The sequence below is a fragment of the Heteronotia binoei genome, unplaced genomic scaffold, assembly GCF_032191835.1.
Source record: "Heteronotia binoei isolate CCM8104 ecotype False Entrance Well unplaced genomic scaffold, APGP_CSIRO_Hbin_v1 ptg002170l, whole genome shotgun sequence".
In the NCBI taxonomy this organism is placed as follows: Eukaryota; Metazoa; Chordata; class Lepidosauria; order Squamata; family Gekkonidae; genus Heteronotia; species Heteronotia binoei.
Window position 1 is genome coordinate 3,521 of NW_026800567.1, and position 27,854 is coordinate 31,374.

The 27,854-nt window shown below is 51.1% G+C and overlaps 1 protein-coding gene and 1 non-coding gene across 2 annotated transcripts; one reads left to right on the plus strand and one right to left on the minus strand.

Annotated features, from left to right (window-relative positions):
- The first annotated feature begins 247 nt into the window (after nt 1-247).
- On the plus strand, nt 248-319 carry TRNAA-UGC (transfer RNA alanine (anticodon UGC)). The gene has a single exon. It is a non-coding gene; the product is annotated as a tRNA-Ala (tRNA).
- A 6,837-nt stretch (nt 320-7,156) lies between these two features.
- On the minus strand, nt 7,157-20,912 carry LOC132565932 (TBC1 domain family member 2B-like; the record flags this gene model as incomplete). Its single annotated transcript, XM_060230554.1, has 4 exons — nt 20,889-20,912; nt 20,312-20,794; nt 13,581-13,734; nt 7,157-7,322 (listed from the first exon to the last, which is right to left on the minus strand). Coding segments are annotated over exons 1-4 (827 nt in total), but the record flags the coding sequence as incomplete, so codon positions are not given.
- Nucleotides 20,913-27,854: the final 6,942 nt, after the last annotated feature.

Sequence of the window (27,854 nt, forward strand, 5' to 3'; positions counted from 1 at the left end):
AAGAGGACCCCTGGCTCCACTGAGGGGGTGTAGCTCAGTGGCAGAGCCTGTGCTTTGCATGCGGAAGGTCCCAGGTTCAATATCTGACATCTCCAGTTAAAAAGGATCAGGGTAGCAGGGGATGGGAAAGACCTCTGCCTGAGACCCCGGAGAGCAGCTACCAGTCTGAGTAGACAAGACTGACCTTGACGGACCAAGAGTCTGATTTAGTAGAAGGCGGTTTCAAATATGCCCATCAAAGAGCGGAGGAGTCATGGCTCAGCGGCAGAGCATCTGCTTTGCAAGCAGAAGGTCCCAGGTTCAATCCCTGGCATCTCCAATTAAAAAGACCAGGTAGTAAGGAGATGGGAAAGAGCTCAGCCTGAGACCCTGGAGAGCGGCTGCCAGTCTGAGTAGACAAGACTGACCTTGACGGACCAAGAGTCTGATTCACTACCAGGCGGCTTCATGAGTCAGTTTGGTGTGGTGGTTAACATAAGAACATAAGAGAAGCCATGTTAGATCAGGCCAATTGCCCATCCAGTCCAACATTCTGTGTCACACAGCGACCAAATATATATATATATATATATATATATATATATATATATATATATATATATATATATATATATATATATATATATATATATATATATATATATATATATATATATATATATATATATATATATATATATATATATACACACACACACACACATACACACTGTGGCTAATAGCCACTGATGGACCTCTGCTCCATATTTTTATCTAAACCCCTCTTGAAGGTGGCTATACTTGTGGCCGCCACCACCTCCTGTGGCAGTGAATTCCACATGTTAGTCACCCTTTGGGTGAAGAAGGACTTCCTTTTATCCGTTTTAACCTGTCTGCTCAGCAATTTCATCGAATGCCCACGAGTTCTCGTATTGTGAGAAAGGGAGAAAAGTACTTCTTTCTCTACTTAAGTGTATGGACTGGGAGAACCGGGTTTGATTCCCCCCTCCTCCACTTGCAGCTGCTGGCATGGCTTTGGGTCAGCTGTAGCTCTCGCAGAAGTTGTCCTTGAAAGAGCAGCTTCTGGGAGAGCTCTCTCAGCCCCACCCACCTCACAGGGTGTCTGTTGTGGGGGGGAGAGGAAGGGAAAGGAGATTGTGAGCCGCTCTGAGACTCTGAGATTCAGAGTATAGGGCAGGATGTAAATCCAGTATCCTCATATGTTTGTGTGTTCTCTATGGAGCAAGTGCAACCGACTGTCTCTGTGTCACCGGCTCTCGATAAAGACCAAGCCTTCTTCACTTTCCACCCCTTGTTTATTTTTATTCTTTTTACTAAAATGCTCAGCAGCTGTTGCGACATGCAAACGTGGCCACCTTGCAAGGCTCTGTGGAGAGAAACATGCTCAAAGCGGGTGATCCGACAGCTGGTTTTGGGACGGGGCAGAGCGACCCAGCGTGGCCTCAGCAGCTACACAAGGGGAACTTGGGCAGATCACATTTTATTTCCCACAGCTGCCTCCGCAACTTCAGCAAGCCCCAGGGGATTTCTCTTCACATCGGCCCTGCCTCTTTCTTACTGGCAACGTCCCTCCTCCCAAAGTTGGTGGCCTAACTTTGTCCGGGATTTTGAAACCCATGTAGGCCCCTTCAATGAGAGGCCCCCCCCCTTGCCTCCTTTGATGCACACATTATGTGGACACAAGGATATTCCACCTGAGCCGAAAACTCTGCATGGCCTCCTAACATAAGAGAAGCCATGTTGGATCAGGCCAGTGGCCCCTCCAGTCCAACACTCTGTGTCACATAAGAACATAAGAGAAGCCCTGTTGGATCAGGCCAGTGGCCCCTCCAGTCCAACACTCTGTGTCACATAAGAACATAAGAGAAGCCCTGTTGGATCAGGCCAGTGGCCCCTCCAGTCCAACACTCTGTGTCACATAAGAACATAAGGGAAGCCATGTTGGATCAGGCCAGTGGCCCATCCAGTCCAACACTCTGTGTCACATAAGAACATAAGAGAAGCCATGTTGGAGCAGGCCAGTGGCCCCTCCAGTCCAACACTCTGTGTCACATAAGAACATAAGAGAAGCCATGCTGGATCAGACCAGTGGCCCCTCCAGTCCAACACTCTGTGTCACATAAGAACATAAGAGAAGCCATGTTGGATCAGGCCAATGGCCCACCCAGTCCAACACTCTATGTCACACAATGGCCAAAAAACCAGGCGCCATCAGGAGGTCCACCAGTGGGGCCAGGACACTAGAAGCCCTCCCACTGTGCCCCCCCCAAGCACCAAGAATACAGAGCATCATTGCCCCAAAATGAGAGTTCCAACAATACGCTGTGGCTAATAGCCACCGATGGATCTCTAAGAACATATGAGAAGCCATGTTGGATCAGACCAATGGCCCATCCAGTCCAACACTCTGTGTCACATAAGAACATAAGAGAAGCCATGTTGGATCAGGCCAATGGCCCATCCAGTCCAACACACTGTGTCACACAGGGGTAAAAAAAAACAAGTGCCATCAGGAGGTCCATCAGTGGGGCCAGGACCCTAGAAGCCCTCCCACTGTTGCCCCCCCCAAGCACCAAGAATACAGAGCATCACTGCCCCAGACAGAAGAACATAAGAGAAGCCCTGTTGGATCAGGCCAGTGGCCCATCCATTCCAACACTCTGTGTCACACAGTGGCCAAAAAAACGAAGTGCCATCAGGAGGTCCACCAGTGGGGCCAGGATCCTAGAAGTCCTCCCACTGTGCCCCCCCAAGCACCAAGAATACAGAGCATCACTGCCCCAGACAGAGAGTTCCAACAATAGGGAGAGACGGTGGCTCAGTGGTAGAGCATCTGCTTGGTAAGCAGGTCCCAGGTTCAATCCCCGGCATCTCCAATTAAAAAGAGTCCAGGGGTGAGAAACCTCAGCTTGAGACCCTAGAGAGCCGCTGCCAGTCTGAATAGTCAACACTGACTTTGATGGACCAAGGGTATGATTCAGTAGAAGGCAGCTTCGTATATTCAATACTCTGTGGCTAACAGCCACTGCTGGATCTCTGCTCCATATGCTTATCCAATCCCCTCTTGGAGCTGTCTATGCTTGCAGCTGCCACCACCTCCTGTGGCAGTGAGTTCCACGCGTTAATCACCCTTTGGGTGAAGGAGGACTTCCTTTTATCCATTCTAACCCAACTGCTCAGCAATTTCATTGAGTGCCCAGGAATTCTTGTATTGTGAGAAAGGGAGAAAAGTACTTCCTTCTCTGCCTTCTCTATCCCTGGAATAATCTTGTAAACCTCTATCACGTCACCCCTCACTCTCTTGTTTCCAGGCAACACTCAAACTGCTGGCTTCAATTTTTCCAGCAGCCCGAGACCAGCCTGCTCCTCTCTCTGCCTGCCCTTCCCTGTGATCTTCTTCTCCCCAGGCAAGGTGGGTGGCAAGCAGGGAGGAGATCTTATCTGATGGTGCAGCACTCTGAGCCACCAGAAGCCACCCAGCTAGCACCAATGCCCTTTTTGGGTAAGAGCCTGGCAACGCCAACTCTGTTTTCCCAGGCCTACGGTACAAGGGTATCTTGGCTGGGCATCTCGCCCATGGAAGCGTTTGGCGATCTGACTGCTGTGTCTGCAGATATCAATCTGCCACTGGAATTTAGCTGTCACGTGGCTGTTATGTGGCATGAGCAGCCTGGGACACCCAGAGCAGCAAGCTGTTCTTTTTTGCTAACTACATCAAAATGAATAGAAAGGGTCTCCCACCCAAGAACAAGCCCAGGCACCAGGCACGGAACAGAAGTCCTGTTAAGAAATGTTTCCATCCTTGTTCTCATTTTGTTGTTATTAAAAATATTTATACCCCGCCTTTCCAAATTCATGACTCAAAGCGGATCGCACGCCGGTCTTAAAACAGAAAATTAGCAAAAACTATACTAAATTCTACCAGCAGCAGGATTTGTAAAAAGCAGCTTGAAATACAGTTTTAGCAGCCAAATAAAAGCAGAGATCAGATCCAGAAGGCACATCTGGCTAGGCTGGAACAGCTGCGCGCATCACCCGAGTGTTCAAAGTCCAAAAGGCCTGCCTCTCCCCTTCCCTCCCTGTACCCTTTTGCACTGTGCGTGTTATCACGTAATACCTGCTGTTCTGAGCGGTAAACTGGCTTTAATGCAATAGCAGATAGTTGGGATATAACTGGAGAAGATGTACAGACAGAGGTGTACACACGGGGCCGCACAGGAGGTGGTGATCTTTAGAATATCCTGGCCCCGGGCTATTCACGGCTTCCATAGCCGGTACTCTGAAGTGGCCCAAAAGCAATGGGGAGCCAGAGAGGAAACATAAAATTGGGAGTATTGTGCCTCAGGAAATCTGCCTCCATCAACAACCTGGAGGCCACGTTCTGGGCCAATAGCCCTCCTAAGCACTCTGGGAAGGATGGCTACTTAGCCAAAGCCCCAGTAATCTGGATGCCACTGAGGCAGGAGTAGCCGTGGTCTCAGCAGCTATGCACGTGCTCCTGCCCCAGACAGCTGGCATCTCAAAGGAAGCTGATAAAAATACCAAGGAACAGAAAGAAATCTGGCAACGCTTTTAAGCTTAAAGCAGAGTCTAAGAGGAAGGACCCAACCCCCTTTTTCATGCCTCCCCAATTCACCAGAGCCTTAATTCTGTTCCCTCATTCATTTGTCTTTGGTAACCAAAGAATATGCCGTCTGGGGCAGAATTTGAGACGGCAAAGGAAAAACGCAATGCAAACGTGCAAACTTTCCTAGTTTGCTAGATCCCAGTAGGCAGCCGTGTTGGTCTGAAGCAACAGAACAAAGACAAGTGCATCTTTAAGACCAACTAAGTTTTATTTGGAATGTAAGCTTTCGTATGCTCTTAAGCAGACTTCATCAGACAAAATGGGAATGGCAAGCAGCAATTCGTAATATAAGTGGGCAGTGTGGAATCATGGGAATGTTTTTAGCAGAGTGAAAGAATCACGAATAGGGATCTGTTTTTGTTAGTGTTAGGACAAAACAGGGCTGAAAAAACACTGGGGGGGTGACAAAAAGCAGGATAAGTAAGGGTGATAAGTGCAGAAAGAGTTAACAAATAGACACTGAGGCCTTAACTGGTGCTTGGAGAGAGGGGCCAAGGAGGCAGGGAGTTAAAGGAGGCCACATTCTGCTCCCAACAGCTGGTGGCAAAGGGGAAGGGGTCACAGGCCAAGTGACAACCGCTCAACAGACACCAGCAGACATTCAGAACTGCAGACCCCAGAGCTTCCTCCTGAAAGCCTCTTTGTCTCACGTAGGAAGGATGGCAAGAAAAAAATCAATACCAGGCATTGAAATGACAAGGAGGATGTGGTCTAAGTTTTCTAGGACTGCCAAGGCAACCGTCGCTGCACACTCCCTACCCTGTAATAATCTGAGAAGGGGGATCCTGCCGCCAGGCAGCCATCCAGCCCAACAGCGGCCACGGGCCAGGAGGAATATCCCATAAGTGGAAAGGGGAGGGGGTCACCGGTGGGCCACAGCCAGGAGAGAAACTGTTGCAGCATGGCGGCTGCTCCTTCTTCAGCAAGCCTTCCCCAAAGATGGTGTTCAGACGGCAGAGCAAGAGCTCTCTGCAACTCAGCAGATACCTGCTGGGAGGCCACAGAGCATCGCAGTGAGTGCGGGGTGTGTGTGTGGAATCTGCAACCCTCCTCAAGACAGACCACCCCCCCTTCCTCCCACCCCGGCTCTCCATCATTCTGCATATTCACACCCTTTCCAGACCACCAGCACACTGCATCCGGGTTTGATTCCCCCCTCCTCCACTTGCGGCTGCTGTGATGGCCTTGGGTCAGCCAGAGCTCTCTTATCTGGGAGAACCGGGTTGGACTCCCCCCTCCTCCACTTGCAGCTGCTGGAATGGCCTTGGGTCAGCCAGAGCTCTCTTATCTGGGAGAACCGGGTTGGACTCCCCCCTCCTCCACTTGCAGCTGCTGGAATGGCCTTGGGTCAGCCAGAGCTCTCTTATCTGGGAGAACCGGGTTGGATTCCCCACTCCTCCACTTGCAGCTGCTGGAATGGCCTTGGGTCAGCCAGAGCTCTCTTATCTGGGAGAACCGGGTTTGATTCCCCACTCCTCCACTTGCAGCTGCTGGAATGGCCTTGGGTCAGCCAGAGCTCTCTTATCTGGGAGAACCGGGTTGGATTCCCCACTCCTCCACTTGCAGCTGCTGGAATGGCCTTGGGTCAGCCAGAGCTCTCTCAGCCCCACCCACCTCACAGAGTGTCTTGTATGGGAGAAGAAGATAAAGGAGACTGTGAGCCCCTCTGAGATTCAGAGTGGAGAGCGGGATATAAATCCAACATCCAACATTCAGGGAGTCTCTGTGGGCAGGTCCTTTCACTTTGCCTGAGTTTGGCCTGGTTTTACTGTTCCCCATCATCCACTCAGGTACCAGTGAATGTTCCCTTAACAGCCTGAGAAAGCAGTGTCCTCTAATACTTCAAGAGGGAATGAAGGCTGGCCCTGACCAGGATAGCCCAGGCAAGCCTGATCCCGTCAGATCTCAAGAGCTGAGCAGGGCCGACTCTGGCAAGTCCATGGGTGGGAGACCTCCTTGGAATACCAGCAGTCGGGAAGGCAGGGGCAGGCTTTATTCAGCCACCTCCCTGAATACCCTCCAGCCCCCCAGCAGGGGTCAGTCGCCAGAAGTCGCCATGACTTCACACATATACAGACAGAATAAAAAATACACCTCCCTCCTCAAAAAAGAGGCCGATTCACACGATCTCTGAAGCATCACGGTGGGGAGGAGAAGAGCACCGTGGGCTCGGCAACAGCTCAGCCCTTGGCCTGGCCTTCTCCACCGTGCCAGGTGAACCCCAGACATTCTCTCCTAACCCTTCACTGCCAAATGGGAGAATTCGGTCCCTCTCTGACTTTCACAGCTGCCTTGCTCAAAAGCTGTTCCGGACAGCCATCAAACGCTATCTAGGCTGCGTCCGCTTGTTCCTTGCAACACGAGCCTCCATAAGAAAGCACACTGGACTTGGGTTCCGGAGGCCTAGGTCCAAATGCCACCTCCGCCCAGCAGCACGTACGGCGGACGACGCTTCATTTGAACGGGACGCCCTTTCACAGCTCTGCCAGCTGCTGCAGCAGGGCCCGTTTCTGATGACGGAAGGCTCACCTGATCTCGTTCCCCCACTGCTTCAAGGCAAAGTTAAGGGCATTCGGCTGTCCCGGGATGGGATGGGAGGCCGCTTGCTCCCCCACCAGCTGCGGGGGGGCTGTCTCCACCGCCAGGACGGTTCTGGCCTTCTCCGCCGAGGCATCTGGAGGCACGAGGCTCAGATCTGAGGAGGAACAAGCAGGAATTTAGAAGTGCAACGGCTGCCAGAACACGCCACAGCAAGGAGGGGGACAAAAGTGGGACTCTTGGCAAAGCAGCAAGGCAGGGTCCAAGTCTTTCTTGGGGATTTTTTTTGTACTTCTGCATTTTGTGTGTGTGTGTGTGTGTGTGCCTGCACCTAGACGTTATGGCAGCCTCTGGTGGCTGACCCTTACTGGGAGGCCTGGTGGATATTCAGGGAGGTGACTGAATAAAGCCTGCCCATACCTTCCCAACTGCTGGTATTCCTCCCTGCCAGTCAACCTTGCTTTGCTTCCGAGATCTGAAGGGATCAGACCTTGCCTGGGCTATCCTGGCCAGGGCAGCAGGGTCAAAACCTTGATGATTATGACATCTGCAGTTAGAGCCCCCCTTCACCCAGGCCCGCCTGCCATCTGCCCCCTGAAAACTGAATCGCTGCTGAAGAAGAAGAACTGCAGATTTATACCCCGCCCTTCTCTCTGAATCGGAGACTCAGAGCGGCTTACAATCTCCTTTATCTTCCTCCCCCACAGCAGACACCCTGTGAGGTGTGTGGGGCTGAGAGAGCTCTTGCAGCAGCTGCCCTTTCAAGGACAACCTCTGCCAGAGCTATGGCTGAGCCAAGGCCATTCCAGCAGGTGCAGGTGGAGGAGTGGGGAATCAAACCCGGTTCTCCCAGATAAGAGAGCTATGGCTGACCCAAGGCCATTCCAGCAGGTGCAGGTGGAGGAGTGGGGAATCAAACCCGGTTCTTCCAGATAAGAGTCAGCACACTTAACCACTACACCAAACTGGCTCTCAGGAGACAGACACCCTGTGAGGTAGGTAGGGCTGAGAGAGCTCTGACAGAAGCTGCCCTTTCAAGGACAACCTCTGCCAGAGCTATGGCTGACCCAAGGCCATTCCAGCAGGTGCTGGTGGAGGAGTGGGGAATCAAACCCGGTTCTTCCAGATAAGAGTCAGCACACTTAACCACTACACCAAACTGGCTCTCAGGAGACAGACACCCTGTGAGGTAGGTAGGGCTGAGAGAGCTCTGACAGAAGCTGCCCTTTCAAGGACAACCTCTGCCAGAGCTATGGCTCACCCAAGGCCATTCCAGCAGGTGCAGGTGGAGGAGTGGGGAATCAAACCCGGTTCTCCCAGATAAGAGAGCTCTGGCTGACCCAAGGCCATTCCAGCAGCTGCGAGTGGAGGAGTGGGGAATCCAACCCGGTTCTCCCAGATAAGAGTCAGCACACTTAACCACTACACCAAACTGGCTCTCAGGAGACAGACACCCTGTGAGGTAGGTAGGGCTGAGAGAGCTCTGACAGAAGCTGCCCTTTCAAGGACAACCTCTGCCAGAGCTGTGGCTGACCCAAGGCCTTGCTAGCAGCTGCAAGTGCAGGAGTGGGGAATCAAACCCGGTTCTCCCAGATAAGAGTCCTCGCACTTAACCACTACACCAAACTGGCTCTCAAAACAGGAGTCATTCCAACTCCCCTCACCTACATCACAGGCAATGCAGGAAGCTTTGGGACCTGGCTTGAAGTCACAACACAGGGCGGCAGCATCGTTAAGGCTGGTGTAAAATTAAAGACATGGAGGTAGGAAAGGGGGGCAGAAGCCAGGAAGGACAAGGAGCTTCTCCCATCCCTCTCTCCCACAGCCCAAGTGTCCTTCTTCGAGAGCTCCTCCAAAGGCAGCCCCCCCACTCCGCGGGACCTTGCAAGGCCCTGCACATCTCTAACACAGGGCTGCCAACCTTCAGGTGGGACCTGGAGATCTTCTGGAGTTACAAATGATTTCCAGACAAAGATCTTTTTCCGGGGGGACAGACAGATCCACTGGAGGTTAGACACTATGGCATTATACTCCGGCTTTGTATTAAACTCCCTTCCCAGGCTCCACCCCCAAATCTCCAGGAATTTCCTAACCCTGAGCTGGAACCCAGCCTAACAGGCCCCCTGAAGGCTTCCCCTTGGTGGTCATCAATAGGGGAACTGAGGCAGTCCATGCTAATATGCTGCCCTTTTCCTGCTTCACCCTCACCTTTTCCCCTCCCACTGCAGACTGCCTAAATGAGGGGTGTCAAACATGCGTTCCGGGGGCCGAATCAGGCCCTCAGAGGGCTCCTATCAGGCCCCTGAGCAATTGGCTGTCATCTGCTTTCTTCGCCCTCTCTTGCTTTCTTCTGCATTACAGCTTGCTTTGCCAGGCTTGCTCAACTGCAGAGGAGCTACAGAGCAAAACCTCTATTTTCTCCATTGGCTGAGGCTCCTCCCTTGGGTGGAAGGCGGGAGGCAGAGCTTGCTCTCAATTGCACAGCAGAGCTACTGAGCCAAGCCTCTCTTCCTTCTATTGGCTGAGGCTCCTTCCCCTCCTGGTCCCTTGGGGAGGGAGGGAAAGAGCCAGAGCTTCCTTTGCCCAGTTCCCCGGGTCCCATAGGAGAAATACAAACAAAGCACCTTTAAGACCAATGAGTTCTAATGTTTTAAGCAAGTTTTATTTTAATGGGTTTTTTTTAAAAAAATCTTTAATTGAACCCCAGAGAGCACTGAGGTCAGCAGGGAAGGACCTACTGACTATTCCCAGGCCGAAGGAAGCAAAACTGCAGAGTACCCGTACCCGGGCTTTCTCCGTCGTAGCTCCACACCTATGGAACCAGCTCCCGGAAGAAGTGCGGGCCCTGCGGGACTGTGACCGGTTCCGCAGGGCCTGCAAGACCATCCTCTTTGATGAAGCCTTCCCCGACTAAAAAAACCTGAGAGACTGCTTAAATGATTCCTGTTACCTGCTGGAAGAGCACCAAGATGTTAATTTTATTGTTTTATTGATTTTAGAATTTTAATTGATTATTAGCTACTGTTTAAATTACTGTATAATCTGTTGTATCGACTATGTTGTTAGCCGCCCTGAGCCTGCCTCGGCGGGAGGGTGGGATACAAATAAAATGTATTATTATTATTATTGTGTTTGCCTGTGTCCTTTATAAATACGTCTCTGCTTCCTAATCTTAAATAGGCAGACACACGGCCCGACCCGACAAGGTCTCATTTATGTCAGGTCCGGCCTTCCTAACAAATGAGTTCGACACCCCTGGTCTAAATCTTCAGGCTGCCCTGTCTGCTCAGGACTCTTGAGGCCCTCCTACACAGCGCATGAGCTGCCTTCTCCGCCACCCAGCCAGTCCTAAGGGCCTCTCGAGCAATAAAGGGGAAAGCCCAGGAACTGGATTCTCCCTGCACCTCTGGCCGTATTCTCAGCAGCCACTCACGCAAGGAGAGAGGCCTTCAATGCCGCTGATGCAACGGAAAGTTCTGAGTCTACACTACAACCCCCTCCCCGCTTATCCTGCAAGAAAACGCTGCTGGGAAAAAGCAGGGCTCTTCCCCCAAGGAAGGAACGCTCCCAGCCGCCTGCCTGCATGTTATTGTTGGCAGAGTCCAACCGGCCCCGCTGCTTTATGAGCGAGACCCACAGGCAGGCAAAGGCCTTGAAAACAGCCACGTAACAAATTGCTCCACGCTCTTTACAGAACCCACAGGGCTGCTGGAAAACCACTGACATCAGAAGCACAACCGAGGCTGCTTCACTTTTTGCAGGAAACTCGGAAACGCCATTAGAGGAAGCGAGCGAGCGACACGGAGCAGCCAGATTGCAGCCCAGGAGTGTCTGAGAGACCGACAAGATTTTCAGGGTTAGGAGCGGTTTCGTGCCTGACAAGGGGAGCTCGGGCTCACAAAAGCTCATTTCCTCAGTATGTCTGGGCAATAAATGCACACTTCTGTTCTCTCACTTTTGGAGGGCACTTGACAAAACTGTCCTTGTTGGGGGAGATACGGCCTTTCTCTGGCACCCAAATGCAGCCATTTATACCTGCAGAAAAGGCAATACTTGCCCCAGGATAGTTAGGGATGAAAGAAGAAGAAGATGATATTGGATTTATATCCCGCCCTCCACTCTGAAGAGTCTCAGAGCGGCTCTCCTTTCCCTTCCTCCCCCACAACAGACACCCTGTGAGGTGGGTGGGGCTGGAGAGGCCTCTCACAGCAGCTGCCCTTTCAAGGACAGAGTCTCAGAGCGACCTACAATCTCCTTTCCCTTCCTCCCCCACAACAGACACCCTGTGAGGTGGGTGGGGCTGAGAGAGCTCTCCCAGCAGCTGCCCTTTCAAGGACAACCTCTGAGATAGCTCTGGCTGCCCCAAGGCCATTCCAGCAGGTGCAAGTGGAGGAGTGGGGAATCAAACCCAGTTCTCCCAGATAAGAGTCCGCGCACTTAACCGCTACACCAAACTGAAAGACAGTGGCATGGGATCCCCACAAGCATCAGGGGATGCGCAGAAAAGAAGTCAGGCTACATCAGCATGCCAACCATTGCTCTGGAAACGCCATGGTATTACACCACCAGCAGACATGTAATGCCTCATCGGGGGTTTTGCTCAGACATGACATCAGCATGTAGCCCAAAATCATTCCCACCCCCCTCACTGCATTTCTCCTGCCAGCCCGAGAGGCAAGGGCAGGTGGGAGGGCCCTGCCCAAAGCAGGCACTCGGCATGCCTTAGAACAGAACACCCACTGCTGCCGGGATGGCCCTGCCAGGTAAGTCTGATGTGTCACCTAGGGCTTTCCTTGTAGCAGGGACTCCTTTCTGTATTAGGCCACGCCCCACGGCCGTAGCCAATCCTCCAAGAGCTTCCAGGGCTCTCTCTTCATACAGGGCCTACTGCAAGCTCCAGGAGGACCGGCCACATCAGGGGTGTGTGGCCTCCTATGCAGAGGTGTTCCTGCAACAACAAAAAAGGCCTGGTGTCAACGCTGTTGTCTTTCACCTTCCACATGCAAGGCATTTTATGTTTCTGTACTTCTAGGAGCACCCTCAGAACCCGGAACAGAACGGGACAACAAACCCACAGGGGGGGAAAAAAACCAGCCACTGGAAGTTAATAAGTTACCTACTAAGCAACAAGCAAGCGACCTTGCGGAAGAAGTGCCTGGCGCTTGACGGCTCTTCTTAACTGCCCAGAACAAACAGAGCGGTGTGATAAGCAGAAATGGCTACCTTGAATCTCCACCGCAAGTTACCTGTGCCCTGACCCAGGTAGCCCAATCTCATCAGATCCTGGTCAGGACTCAGGCAGGAGACCATCAAAGAAGGCCAAGGTTGCTATGCCGAGACAAGCAACAGCAAACCACCTCCCTCGCTCGGAAGCCCCTATGGCAGGGGCGGGGAATGCTTTTTTCTGCCAGGGGCCATTTGGATGTTTATAACATCATTCATGGGCCATCCAAAATCATCAACTTAAAAAACAGTAGTAGTAATAATAATAATAATAATAATAATAATAATAATAATAATAATAATAATAATAATACTTTTTATTTGTATCCCGCCCTCCCCGCAAGGGCAGGCTCAGGGCGGCTCACAACATATGAATACAATACAATAAAATATAAAATTATACATAGTACTTACACTTATAATTATAGAATCGACATAAATCCATTTACAAATTGTATTAAAATTAATTATGGTGCTATAACTTAAACCTTTGATACATTCTGTGGCTAAAAACGTATCCAGCGACACTTTCTTAGCTCAGCATTAGGCGAAGGCTATTTTGAAGCAGTAGGTCTTACAGGCCCTGCGGAATTGATCTAAGCATCGCAGGGCCCGCACCTCCTCCGGGAGTTGATTCCATAGCAGTGGAGCTGCAATTGAGAAGGCCCGATCCCGGGTGGTCTTCAATCTGGCCTCCCTTGGCCCAGGGATATTCAGCTGGTTCTTCCCTGCTGACCTCAGCGCTCTCTGGGGCTCATATGGGGAGACACGGTCCCTCAGGTAGGCAGGTCCTCGGCCATATAGGGCTTTAAAGGTAATAACCAGCACCTTGTAACGGACTCGGTACACTACTGGCAGCCAGTGCAGTCCGCGCAGCCCCGCGCAGTGCTTCGCCGAGGGAGAATGATTCAGGCCAGCAAAATTAATACAAATAATTGTTTTTCTATTTGAAGTCACATGGAGAGAGCCTAACTTGGCACACACACACCCGGCCCACCACCCTAGAAAACACCTAGGTCCAGGGATTTTTTTGTAGAGGCCGCCATGTGGCTCGGCACAGCAATCCCCGAGGGCCAGACCAAGTGATATTGAGGGCCATAAACAGCCCTTGGGACAGGTGTTCCCCACCCCTGCCCTATGGGGTCATCAGAAGTTGTCAGTGAGTTGATTGCAACAACCTGAAAAAGGTTACCTGCGTTGTCTTTGGCCACAAGCCCCTTGGAGAAGTTGCTGGGGGTGGGGGATGTCCTGCCGTCCCTCTGAGCGGGATCCAGGCCGTTGCAGTATTCCCACCTTCTCTGCTGCAGCTCCTGCAGCCAGTAAGACATGTCCTGCTGCGTCGCAGCCTGCAGCGCATGGGAGAAGAAGAGGCGGCTGAAAAGGCTTCAAAAGAGGCACGTCTATCAGAAACGCCACACACGCCAACCAATAAAAGAAGACTGCAGATTTATACCCCACCCTTCTCGCTGAATCAGAGTCTCAGAGCAGCTTACAATCTCCTATATCTTCTCCCCCCACAACAGACACCCTGTGAGGTGGGTGGGGCTGGAGAGGGCTCTCACAGCAGCTGCCCTTTCAAGGACAACTTCAGCAAGAGCTCTGGCTGACCCAAGGCCATTCCAGCAGGTGCAAGTGGAGGAGTGGGGAATCAAACACGGTTCTCCCAGATAAGAGAGCTATGGCTGACCCAAGGCCATTCCAGCAGCTGCAAGTGGAGGAGTGGGGAATCAAACCCAGTTCTCCCAGATAAGAGACCTATGGCTGACCCAAGGCCATTCCAGCAGCTGCAAGTGAAGGAGTGGGGAATCAAACCCGGTTCTCCCAGATAAGAGAGCTATGGCTGGCCCAAGGCCATTCCAGCAGCTGCCAAGTGGAGGAGTGCGGAATCAAACCCGGTTCTCCCAGATAAGAGAGCTCTGGCTGACCCAAGGCCATTCCAGCAGGTGCAAGTGGAGGAGGGGGGAATCAAACCCGGTTCTCCCAGATAAGAGAGCTCTGGCTGAGCCAAGGCCATCCCAGCAGGTGCAAGTGGAGAAGGGGGGAATCAAACCCGGTTCTCCCAGATAAGAGAGCTATGGCTCACCCATGGCCATTCCAGCAGCTGCAAGTGAAGGAGTGGGGAATCAAACCCGGTTCTCCCAGATAAGAGAGCTCTGGCTGGCCCAAGGCCATCCCAGCAGGTGCAAGTGGAGGAGTGGGGAATCAAACCCGGTTCTCCCAGATAAGAGAGCTATGGCTGGCCCAAGGCCATTCCAGCAGCTGCCAAGTGGAGGAGTGGGGAATCAAACCCAGTTCTCCCAGATAAAGAGCCCACGCACTTAACCACTACACCAAACTGGCACTCCAGTAAATCACTTCTCCAAGCTAGCTGGTGGCTTGGAGAATGCATTTAAAATTAAACTTGCTTCCTTTCCACCTCTCCTTCCCTACTCCTTCCCCTAGCTATTTTCCTTCCTTCCTTCGCTGCAGCTCTGAAACATCTGATATTTATGTCTTGTGGCTCTCAAACATCTGACATTTATTTTCTGTGGCTCTTGCGTTAAGCAAGTTTCACCACCCCTGAACGAGACCATCTTTAGTACAAGGAGAAATCCTTGCAAAGACAGTTCTCTGGGCAAGCCCTAAAAGGAAGTCTCATCCAAAAGAGGTCTTTGGTAACAGATAGAGAGACGCAGCTTACATTTTCCAAGAAATACTAAGGAACTTGCGCGTCCACATTGAAAGGAAGATGACACAAGATCGAGGAAGAGGAAATTCCAAAAGCCGACCACAACATGAGCGGGAAGTTAATTCGTCTTCCTTTGCACAGAGAAGTCAGAGAGATGATTAAGGCCAGTGTTGCTCACAAACAATCCCCAGCACCTTAGAAGCTGGCAAACATAACCTGGCGTGAAGTTTTCATGAGAAGAGTTCAGCCAGGCAGCTATTTGGAGGATCACAGACTGGCTTGTGACCATTGCGCTGTTTGCTATGGGAGAAAACATCTCCTCAAACAGGAAGTAAAGGCCCCACAGGATAAAAAAGGCAGGCAGCTGTCCAACAGGAGCATTTGGCTGGCACAGCAACTTTGTACACGTATGCTCCAAAATGCATTAGCTGTTTCTGCATTCAGTGGGCTCACTCCCAAGCAAACATGATTATGATTAGAGGTCAGTGGGGTACAGCGTGAGCTTTCACAACACGGATCTGGCAGCCGCGAGGAACAAGAAATAACACTTTCCCATATATTCGTAGCTTTTAGGCTTGTTTTTTGGAGAACCGCTCAAGGTCTTTAGATGCTCCCAAGCCAAGCAGACCTACATCAAAAACCTAGATCAAGCTGTGATGTAGGACATGACACACTCAAGCAAGAAGGTAAAAAGTAAAGGAAAGGTCCCCTGTGCAAGCACCAGTCGTTTCTGACTCTGGGGTGTCGTTACTTTCACAACGTTTTCACGGCAGACTTTTTACGGGGTGGTTTCCCATTGCCTTCCCCAGTCATCTACGCTTTCCCCCCAGCAAGCTGGGGACTCATTTTACCGACCTCAGAAGGATGGAAGGCTGAGTCAACCTGGAGTCGGCTACCTGAAACCAACTTCCGCTGGGATCGAACTCAGGTTGTGAGCAGGGAGCTCAGACTGCAGTACCGCAGCTTTACCACTCTGCGCCACGGGGCTAGGGAGTTTAAAAAAGGAGGTTTAAAGAACGGGAATATTGAAGAAAGCCTACCATAAATGGAGCCTTCTCTTAGGAATTTCTTTCTCCTCAGATTACAAGCAAGGGTATTTATTCTGCATAATGTGGCATGTATGCAAACCATATTTCAAACAAATTAAAAACAGATGGGCTCTCACACAATTTCTTGGAAACAGCTTCGCTGATGTCAGCTGACACTCCAACACAATCCAGAAATGCAAGGTTGCTTCCCCACTCAATTCTCACCCCATATTTCCCACTTTGCCCTGAATAGGTCAAGCCCACTTTCTACAGGTGATAAGGACTCAACAGCCGGATGCAGGAGAGACTGCTTCGCTATTTGAGGGTTTCCACGACCTCCTGCTTCAAGCCCAGTCAGCATTCTTCCGATGCCCTGATCACATGGATGTCTGTATCGCTGGCTTGTCGTTAGCAAGACGGCAGAAGGGGTTTGCATGCTGCTTATTCAGCATCTGGGAAAGCAGCTGCCCAAAGGAACGGGACCCAGAAGCCCTTTGTCCGACCACAATCACATTGCACCAGAGAACCAAACTGCAGCCAGCAGCACACGGGTGCATGCAAGTCACAGCACTCCAGCAGAAGCCAAGGGCGGAGCTCCCTAAATAAAGACAAATTCACCGAGCGTCGCTGAACCACTTCTGGCGGCTCCCGAAAAGCTCAGGAACAAACAATGAGCGACTGCCCCATGACATGTGTGCAAAGCGTGAATAAGCAGGGGACACAGGAAAATAAAAGCACATGAAGGACAGCAAGGGGACGCCGAAAAGGGAGTTGATGTCCTGCCTGCAGTTCCTGTATCAAGACTTGCCTTGGCAGAGTAATAGCCCTATAGCACTAATCTAACACAGGCCCGAGAGACTGCTCTTGGAAAGCTGGGCGGAAGCCTTTAAAACAAGCTTTTTTTGAAAACATCCCTTTCCGAACCCCTCAACACACTCTCCTCCACACCAACTGCATCACACGGGATGCAACGCAACTGCTGGGTCACTCATGTGAGAAGAAAGGAGATCAGAGTTCCTAAAGCACTCTGTGTGCCCCACACAGCACAGAAAGGACGCCTAGCCCCCACGTGCAATTTAGCCAAAGAAGAAAGCAAGCTTAATAATAACGTCCCTTAATAAGCCCGTTCCTCAATAAATCATTTGCAGCCCAGCTCCAAAACCTGCCCCCCCCCATGAAAGGGTTAGAACAGATAAAAGGAAGTCCTTCACCCAAAGGGTGATTAACACGTGGAATTCACTGCCGCAGGAGGTGGCGGCGGCTACAGGCATGGACAGCTTCAAAAAGGGATTGCATAAACCTATGGAGCAGAGGTCCCTCAGTGGCTATTAGCCACAGCGTATTGTTGGAACTCTCTGTCCGGGGCAAGTGATGCTCTGTATTCTTGGTGTATGGGGGGGCCACAGTGGGAGGGCTTCTAGGGTCCTGGCTGCACTGATGGACCTCCTGATGGCACCTGGTTTTTTGGCCCCTGTGTATCACAGAGTGTTGGACTGGATGGGCCATTGGTCTGATTCAACATGGCTTCTCATATGTTCTTAGAGGTCCATTGGTGGCTCTTAGCCACAGCGTATTGTTGGAACTCTCTGTCTGGGTCAGTGATGCTCTGTATTCTTGGTGCTTGGGAGGGGCAACAGTGGGAGGGCTTCTGGTGTTCTGACCCCACTGGTGGACCTCCTGGTGGCACCTGTTTTTTTTGGCCACTGTGTGACACAGAGTGTTGGACTGGATGGGCCACTGGCCTGATCCAACAGGACTTCTCTTATGTTCTTATGACTGTCTCCTGAGCCAGGCTGCAAAGGACTTGTGCAAACAAGACACAACGTCTGCCTCACACTGCAGTTCAGGCCCTCAACCCAAACATCCACTGTGCAAAATGCCAGACAAGGGTTAAGCGGAAGCTCAAACCGTCTCCAAGCACATTAAGTGGCTTAACTCCCCGGAGCTTACAGGGCCAGAATCACTTCCCAAGAGAACTCCTTGAACTGGAGTCACTTGCTCAGTCCTGCCCAAGGGTTTGAGCAACAGCCCAGGTGGCTGGCTAAGCAGGAACTGCAGCGTGTGCGGTGGCCACACAACAGTTATATGAGCAAACCGCTTGTGCAAACATTACAGGCGTCCCAGGCTCCTCTCCTGCTTGGCTTACCACCATGCCTCTTCCACACCTCCTTCTGATAAACACACCATGGGCCGTTTCCCCACAGACAGAGACGGTCTCCCTCCGTAGCGACTGCACTGGCAGAGAGACAGGATGGTCAGAGTCCAACTTGCACAAAGCATCTAACCTCCCCTCCTCTCGACGCCCTTGCTCCAGAAAGGCTTGGAGTGGAGCTTCTCTTCCCTCAAACTTTCAGCACCTGCCTGCACGACGGGAAAGTCAGGGGGCACCTATTTCCAAGGAAGGAAAGTCAAGGGACAGGGGATGTCAGAGGAAGTCCTTTGGGGGTTCACCTGAGGGGCAGATGGGCTGTGACTCAAAAGGGCCCCGCTCCAAAGGGCGGGCCTTCAGGTATGCGATGCAGCAGTCTTGCTGAAGCTGAGAAGGGCTGGGCCATGCTGACAGGGGGCTTTCTGGGAATCTCGTATCCGTTGCCTTAATTCCCACAGTGGAAGGAAAGTTCTTCTCCATAAAGCCAGGGTGGGGCCGAGGGCAGGGACTTCGAAGCCCTTTCTTCACCCCCAGCCCCACTGCATTAAGCGGCTGAACTAGAAATCTTTGCTCTTACATTGCAAAGTTACCATATTTTTGAGTCACATTAGGGACCGACTGAACCTCTCAATCGAAACCCGCCTTGAGCTACAGGGACACATGAAGCTGCCTTACACCAAATCAACTGCTTGGTCCATCCAGGTCAGGATTGTCTACTCAGACCGGCAGCCGCTCTCCAGGGTCTCAGGGGGAGGTCTTTCCCATCACCTGCTGCCACAGGTACTTTCAACTGGAGATGCCGGGGACTCAATCTGGGACCTTCGTGTCATGAAGATGCCCTCCCACTGAGCCAAAGCCCCTTCCGAATGAGAAAGTCAGACTTTAAATGAAATAGGTAGATAAGACTGGATATTTTAAATCTAGGAGACCTAGAGATTTGAATCCTCACTCTGTTGTGGGAACCTCCTGGATATTCTGAGTCAGCCACATGCGCTCAGCCGAACCCACCAGGCCATGTTGCTCAGAACATCAGAAGAGCCCAGCTGGATCAGACCAGTGGCCCATCTAGTCCAGCATCCTCTCTTACACAGCAGCCAACCAGTTCCTCTGGACGGCCAATAACAGGACCAGCTTTCTGCTTGCAGGCAGCTCCTCCCCTCTGCCCCACTCTCTCCCCCTGCAGCGCTATCTTCCTGATTGCAGAGAGCTTCCTACCCATTCTCTCTCCCTGCAGGACCAACTTTCTGCTTGCAAGGATCTTCCCATCCCTCTCCCTGCAGGGCAGCCTTTCTGCTTGCAAGAAGCTTCCTCCCCCACCTCCGCCTCCCTGGGGTGTTGGCTTTCTGCTTACAAGGAGCTCCCTCCCTCTCCCTGCAGGTGGCTCCTCTGTCTCCCTGTAGGGCCACATTTCTGCTTGCAAGAAGCTCCCTCCATCTCTCTGGGGTGCCACCTTTCTGCTTGCAAGGAGCTCCCTTCCTCTCCCTGCAGGTGGCTTCTCTGTCTCCCTGTAGGGCCACCTTTCTGCTTGCAAGAAGCTCCATCCATCTCCCTGCGGGGCCGCTTTTCTGCTTGCAAGGAGCTCCCTCCCTCTCCCTGCAGGTGGCTCCTCTGTCTCCCTGTAGGGCCACCTTTCTGCTTGCAAGAAGCTCCATCCATCTCCCTGCGGGGCCACCTTTCTGCTTGCAAGGAGCTCCCTCGCTCTCCCTGCAGGTGGCTCCTCTGTCTCCCTGTAGGGCCGCCTTTCTGCTTGCAAGGAGCTCCCTCCCTCTCCCTGCAGGTGGCTCCTCTGTCTCTCTGCGGGGCCGCCTTTCTGCTTGCAAGAAGCTCTCCCTCCGTCTCCCTGCGGGGCCGCCTTTCTGCTTGCAAGGAGCCCCCCTTCTGTCTCCCTGCGGGGCCGCCTTTCTGCTTGCAAGGAGCCCCCCTTCTGTCTCCCTGCGGGGCCGCCTTTCTGCTTGCAAGGAGCTCCCTCCGTCTCCCTGCGGGGCCGCCTTTCTGCTTGCAAGTGCCTGCTCGCCATCTCCCTGGGGCGCTAGCTTTCCGCTTGCAAGGGGCCCCGGGGGCTGGCTTGGCGCACTCACCTTGAGGACGGTGACGGCGGCGCCGGGCGCGTGGACCTCGAAGGCGGCGTGGTGGGGCGGGGCGGGCAGCGTGAAGGCGGCGCGGGCGAGGTCGAGGCGGCCGAGGGGGAGGCGCTCGTGGGGGCCCTTGAAGTAGAAGAGCGCGCAGCGGCCCGGCTCGAACACGAACCAGCGGCTCCGGAAGCCCCGCAGCGGGCCCTTCCCCGACAGCCGCTCCAGGTAGCCGCACAGCCGCGGCCGGCAAGCGGGACCCTCCTCCGCCTCCGCCGCCGAAGGCATCCTCCCCAGCCCAGGCCGCCTCCGCGCAGCCGCGCCGCCTGACGGGAAATGTAGTCCGGCCCCTCCGCGCTCAGCGAGGCGAGACTTGGGGCGGGGGCAGCCCCAGCAGGCGGAGAAAGGCTCCTTCCGGGTGGAAGCCTCCAGGCACGCTCGCTCTGGTTGTTGACTTCCGCGTGCACAGGCGCCGCTGACTCCGGGGATTCGCTTTCGAGGACACAAACACTTACTCTGGGGATTAGCTGGAAGCGTGCATGCACACTTATTCTGGGGATTAGCTTTTGTGCACAGGCACACGTACCTTGGGGATCAGCTGGAGATGCATGCGGAAAGTTTTATTCAAGGGGAGCTTTTGTGTGCCCACAAAAGTTCACCTTTAATACAAAAAATTTTTGGTCTCAAAGGTGCCATTGGACTCTAACTGTGCTCAGTCGGGAAAGATGTCCTCTTTTTTGCTTTTCAAAATACGGTAACCATAGTCAAGATACATAGGTATTAAGAGATCTGGAGTCCCTTCTTTGCAACTCCCACCTGACTGGGGATAGAAGGACTCAGGGGTCTCCATTCCTATTTGTATCTGATGAAGGGAGCTTAGACTCTGGAAAGCTCATGCCCCCGAAATCTTTGTGATGCTTCTGGCCTCAAGTCCAGCAACAGCACCACACTTCCCCTCAAGTGCTGAACCAGGTTGGAGTCTCCCTTGCAAGGTCTTTTGTCGAAGAATGCTGGCTTTCAAGTCAGAAACCTGGAAATGTGCAAAATGTAATTGCCAGTTTGTGGCCTCTCACTTACAGACGATGGGCAGGAACCACAAGTGGGCACGCATCTGGGCCCAGCTGTCACCCCAAGATTTCAGCTGGGGGCTCTGAGAATGAGCCCCCAACCATAAGTTTTGACCAAGAACCCCATATGCTGAGGTCTGCTATCAAATTCCACCTGGGTTTATTGCTGAGGTTGAAAATGCAGAGCTCCAAGCAGACCCCCTTGAGTAGTTTCTGTGTTAGTTTCCTGGACAGAAGAAACCCCTGCCCGCCTTGGTTGGGAGGCCAACCCTGAACTGCTCTCGTTCTTGCTCGCCCACCAGGGCCGTCCAGCTGCACTCTGAGCTCACAAAGTTCTGTTTCGCTGTTCCTCCTGAGTCATTCTTTTGCAAAAGGCAGAGCTGCCTCAAGTGCTAAGGGGAAGTTGGATTTGGACAGGAAATTTAGACAGGAAATTAGAGATCCACAAGTTGCTTAAGATAACATACTTCCGCCTGGCCCGCTGTGGCTGAAAGCTGGGTCACTGAAATATTATTTCCAGAGCCCATTCAGGCAAAACAAGAGGTTGGCACGTAGGCATGCAGTTCTAAGGAAGCGAAGCCCCTAATTCCTAGAAACCCTTCTCCTGGTTGAGAATGCCACGCCAAGGAGCAGCAACTGGGCCACCCACCAGTCGGGCGGAAGGGGCTAGGCAGCAATTGAGAGCTTCCACTGACAACAGTGGAACTAACAGCATCGGGGCTTGCTATCTTATGTTTGCATTTAACAAAATATCTTAAACCGAGTGGCCAAACTTGCTTAACATGAGCCACCTAGAAGAAACATCAGATGTTTGAGAGATGCAAGACAGGAAGGAAGGAAATAGATGGGAGGAGGGAGGGGGAGGTGTAAATAAAGCAACTTTAAATGCATTTTCCAAGTTGCCTGCTGGCTTGGCTTGGAGAATGATTTAAAGAGACAAATGACTTCTCGTGTGAAAGAACCACCTGTGACTCCCAGGCCTCAGTTTGACTACTCCTGTCAAAGTATAGTAAGCCACTTTAAGCCACAAGGAAAAGTGGAACATAAATGTTTTAATCAAGGCTTTTTTGGTAGAAAAAGCCCGGCAGGAATCTATTTACATATTAGGCCACACCCCCTGACATCACCATTGTTTCACACGGGGCTTTTTGTGGGAAAAGCTCAACAAGGAATCATTTGCATATTAGGCCACACCCCTCACACCAAGTCAGCCGGAACTGCATTCCTGCTCAAAAAAGCCCTGGTTTTAATAAATAAAAAAAAATAACATTAAGCAACAAACCAGCTCCTTTACTGTAACTGTTCTGTCTTTTCTATATTGTGCTTTTATGGCAGGGGTGGCCAACGGTAGCTCTCCAGATGTTTTTTTGCCTACAACTCCCATCAGCCCCAGCCAGCATGGCCAATGGCTGGGGCTGATGGGAGTTTTGGCAAAAAACATCTGGAGAGCTACCGTTGGCCACCCGTTTTATGGCATTCTGTTGTATGTGCTGTAGAGCAGCACGTATAATTACTGGAGTTCATGGGGAAGAAGACAGAAGACACCCACTTTTAAAATGTAGTTTACTTGCTCCTCTGGTCTAGCACAGCCTGGATAGGTTCTGTACCTAACAAAGTTGATGTGCCCCTAAAGTGATTTTTTATTTATTTCATAAGAAGAGCTCTGCAGGATCAGACCAGTGGTCCATCTAGTCTTGTAGCTTGCTTCACACAGTATCCAATTAATTCCTCTGGAAAGTCAACAGTATTGGTTGGCTAACATAAGGATGTTTACTCGGAAGTCAGCTCCACTTTGTTCAATGGGACTTACTCCTTTGTAAGGACCACTGCCTTAGCAGGTGACTTCTGTCCCTGGGAGCATGGAATTTTATTATCTGGGCATTGGTCAGATGTTTGTGTTGACTGCACAAAGTTTTACATCCTGTTAAGGAGTCCGGTAACTTGTGATAAAGATAATCAGTAGAAAAACACATGCAAACAGGCACAAGAAGATATAAACCTCCCTCAAAGAGAAAAGTGGGGATTTGGAATGAAAATGGTCAATAATTAACACATTCTAATCACAAAACTGGGAAAGAGCCCGGTGGCACAGAGTGGTAAAGCTGCAGTCCGAGCTCTCTGCTCACGACCTGAGTTTGATCCTGGCGGAAGCTGGGCTCAGGTAGCCGGCTCAAGGTTGACTCAGCCTTCCATCCTTCTGAGGTCGGTAAAATGAGTACCCAGCTTGCTGGGGGGAAAGTAGATGACTGGGGAAGGCAATGGCAAACCACCTTGTAAAAAGTCTGCCGTGAAAACGCTGTGATGCGACGTCACCCCAGAGTCGGAAATGACTGGTGCTTGCACAGGGGACCTTTCCTTTACCTTTTTTTTTTTAATCACAAAATTGGGGGGGTTTAGGAGCCAAAGTGGTGCTGCTGTGTACCAGATGGTAGATTCCTGGTGGCGCTGAAGCCACAATCCTGATGTTCTTTTTTACTCAGGGGTGTTTCCTTCCAAGTAGATGTATGGGATCAGTTGGTAGAGCTGAAGAACTCTTGGGCAAAATATCCATGGAACTCCCCCCCCCCCCCCGCAACCTCATCAAAGAGAACAGGAGCTGCACAAAAATATGGCAGTGTTCTTTTGACAGGGCAGCTTACCCAGGAAAGCCAGCCCTGTCAGATAGCTCTGAGAGGGCTCCCGGTTTGGGAGACAGACCCTCTGAAAAAGAGACAAACCAAACACTTCTGTTTTGTTGTCTTCACAACTTCCTCACTTACATCATCCGTCAGGAAACAAACTTTTCAAAGCCTGGTTTCTACACCCAAAACTCACCCAAAGGCGAAAGTTCCTCTTTTAATGTGGCATGAATTCTCAGGACATTTATGCCTCTTCTTCCAAAGGGTGTCCTCTGCATATAGGGAGCATCCATCCTCTAGCATGAAAACCAAAGCCGCCCAAAAAACCTACACTTAAAAATAAATCTCCCAATTGATCTCCTTGCTGAAATGACATGTACAAGAAAACAGAATCTAAAAGGCCAAAAGAAATGCTAGCAAAATAGGTTTAAATTGACTGAAAACAAGCAGGAAACCCAGTCTGGAGTGGGGGGGGCAGTGTGCCAGCAGAAATGGAGACGGGGCATTTCTGTTGAGCTTGGCATCAAGATCACTGGCAAGGGAAAGCCAGTTTGGTGTAGTGGTTAAGTGCACGGACTCTTACCTGGGAGAACCGGGTTTGATTCCCCACTCCTCCGCTTGCAGCCGCTGGAATGGCCTTGGGTCAGCCCAGCTTTCGTAGTTGTCCTTGAAAGGGCAGTTTCTGACAGAGCTCTCTCAGCTCCACCTGCCTCACAAGGTGTCTGTTGTGGGGGAGGTAGGTAAAGGAGATTGTGAGCTGCTCTGAGACTCTTGAGATTCAGAGTATAGGGCAGGATATAACTCCAATATCTTTAGGGGAGGGATGGTGGCTCAGTGGCTGAGCATCTGCTTGGTAAGCAGAAGGTCCCAGGTTAAATCCCCAGCATCTCCAACTAAAAAAGATCCAGGCAAGTAGGCGTGGAAAACCTCCGCATGAGACCCTGGAGAGCCGCTGCCAGTGTGAGTAGATAAGACTTTGATGGACCGAGGGGGGTCTGATTCAGTAGAAGGCAGCTTCGTATGTTCATAAAAGCGAGCCTAGCTGTTGGTCTCTGGACCGAGAAGACAGAGCATCCCTGCCTCAGACAGTGTTCCATCTATCCCTTGTGGCTAAGAGCCAACGATGGACCTCTGTTCTCTCACTTATCAGTTTTTCCTTCTTCCATTTCAATATTCACCATTAGTGAATGGTTTACTCACATGTGGAAAAGAAGGGCGTGCACACTGCATCATGAAATTTAAGATTTTAGTCAGGTTTATTTATCATTCAAAAAAAGCTCGTTAGCAATTATACATAGGACCGCACATAGTTTTACAAGAAAACATTATTTCTTTCCCTCTCTAAATATTGTCTGTTGTTCATCCCTTTTGTTCACTCACGCTTCTTGATCTTGCAAAACCTGGAAACGATAACTTCATATTTTTTTTTTAAAGGCAAGTGGCTCTTCGTAATGCGTATGGCTCCGTATTTACGAGATGCAACTAACAACACGTTCCTAAGAAAATGTTTTCTTGTCTCGAAATCACATTTAAAGAAATACCTGGATGTGTTTATTCACAGTCATCTCTATGCGGACAGAACTTAGCTGTCAGTTTAATACTTTCATATAGCGAATGTGCTTTATTCTCCAGCGGAACAGACAAGGGTCTCCTTCGCTGTTACAAAACACTGTGAATCAAGGCTGGTTCGTTGGCGGGGAAAACGTTCAGTTCTTGCAACAGCCTTTCCCACAGAACATCCCCTACCTTTCTGGTTGGCTACGTCGAAAATAACAGAAAAACTCCCAAGGGCCCCTAGGCCTTTTCTCCCAGTTTTTCTACAGAGAAACTGAACATTTGGGGGAAATAAGAAAACGTGTTACAAATTACTTTCCTTTTCAGAATGACGAGTGGAATACTTTTTTAAGGCAAGATTTGGAAATGCTCTTTTCGCTGCCCTTGACTGACCCATGGTCTGTTTCAGAGTCCTACAGCATGTGAAATCGTCATGTTCAGAGGTCACAAAGTTCCCCCAAAAGTGATCTCAGAAGTTGCTTCTCTAGTCCCCCTGGGTGGTGAGGTCCTGTGGTGCCATCTAGTGGCAGAAGCTTCACAGCACAGGCATGACACTCCAAAACTCCTAAGAGAAGTTCTACAGATGCCATCCTCCGGGTGGGATAGGCAAAAGACGTTTAGGCCAGCAAACTCCAGAAGGCTCGTGGCATCTGGTTGAATGCATCAGTTTGAACTGGCTGTGGCTCCTATATGAAAAATGTACACACTTAAGTACTTTGCAGTGGTAAGTTTTTCACTGAAATATTTACTTTTGTATATTTGGTTCCGTTCAGCTGAGTGCTCTCTTGTTCCGTTATTATCTCGGTTTATTCCAGATTGAGAGTAAAGATGTAATAAGAAGAATCATGAATATGGGTCAGTACTAATGGCTGTTACTCCTGAAAAAACATAGAAAGACATTACTCCTGAGGAAGTCTATTGATGAAATGGGCCTATATCCGGGTGCTCGTTGACCTTTTTTGCAATATGGATATGTTAATATCGCACCTCTTTAACAACATGAAGCATGCCTAGTTTACAATGTGAAACGTGACTTTTTTTGCAATATGGAAATGTTAACATTGGGCCTCTATTGGAATAGGAAGCATGCCTAATTTATAACATGAAATATATGAATGAAGATTTATTATGATATGAAGTTTGCAAATTTTAAAATGTTGAGCATTAAAATATATGAGAGTCTTTTAAATTGGTTATTATATTCTTTGTTTATCCCACAGTAGTTGTTTAACTTCTATCGCCTCTCCCGTTTACTGGGCTCTCCCCTTTTTTCTGAAACATCCTCCAGGTGCAGTTTGGAGATGAGCTGTAATTCCGGGCCTGGGGATCCCCTGAAATTACACCTCATCTCCAGTCTGCAGAGGTCCGTTTCCCTTGGAGAAAAGGGATGCTTGGGAGGGCGGGCTCTTGGGCACTGCTCCCCACTGAGGTCCCTGCCTTTCCCCATCTCCATCCTCAAATCTCCAGGAGTTCCTCCACCTGGATCTGGCCCCCCTGCCCTCCCATTCCCAACCGGTGGCTGGGGGGATGTGTTCAGACAAAAACACGGAGTGGGCAAGGCTTTTTTTTCCCTGTAGAAAAAGCCCAGCAGGAACTCATTCGCATATTAGACCACACCCACTGGCATTGCCACTGTTCCACAAGGAAATAATTTGCCTATCGAGCCGCTGTCCCAGCAGGAAATAATTTGCATATCAAGCCGCACCCCCCCTGACACCAAGACAGCCTGAACTGCGTTCCTGGGAGTGGGTCTCTTTTCTGCCCTCAAGCCGGGGCTCTTTTCCTGGCAGCAGGCCTGTTTTGGCCAAGAGGAACTGGATCAGGTTGCCTCAGGCAGTGCAGAATGACCGGCCAGCACCCCCGGAGAGCTGCTGGTCCCCCAAGGGCCAGGAGTTCTTGCCCGGGCAATCTTTGGTCATGGCTGGTCTCAGGGACGAGGGACTCTGGCGTGTCTCCCCCGAAGCAACGGCAGCCATTGAGAACTTGTGACATCCATTCTGAAGAACCAGGGGGTGGAGAAGAGATGGTCGCTGGCTCCTTGACCTCTCTGGGCCTGACAGCAACACTGGACTCGATAAGGCAGGCACAGAAACTTTGGACCTTTAAGAGGCAGGGTCCTGTGCCGGTCAAGGGAAGGAAAGTGGCTGAAAGAGGGGTGCATTGCGTTACCCAGGGAAGTTACGGCCCTTTCACTTTCCAAGGTGGCCTGGAACCAACTGGCCCAGATCCAGGTCACTGGTTGGCATCAGGGCCTGGGCGCAGACTGGGCAGAGCATGTGGCACTCCACCAGCAGGGTTCCGTTTAGCTCCAGG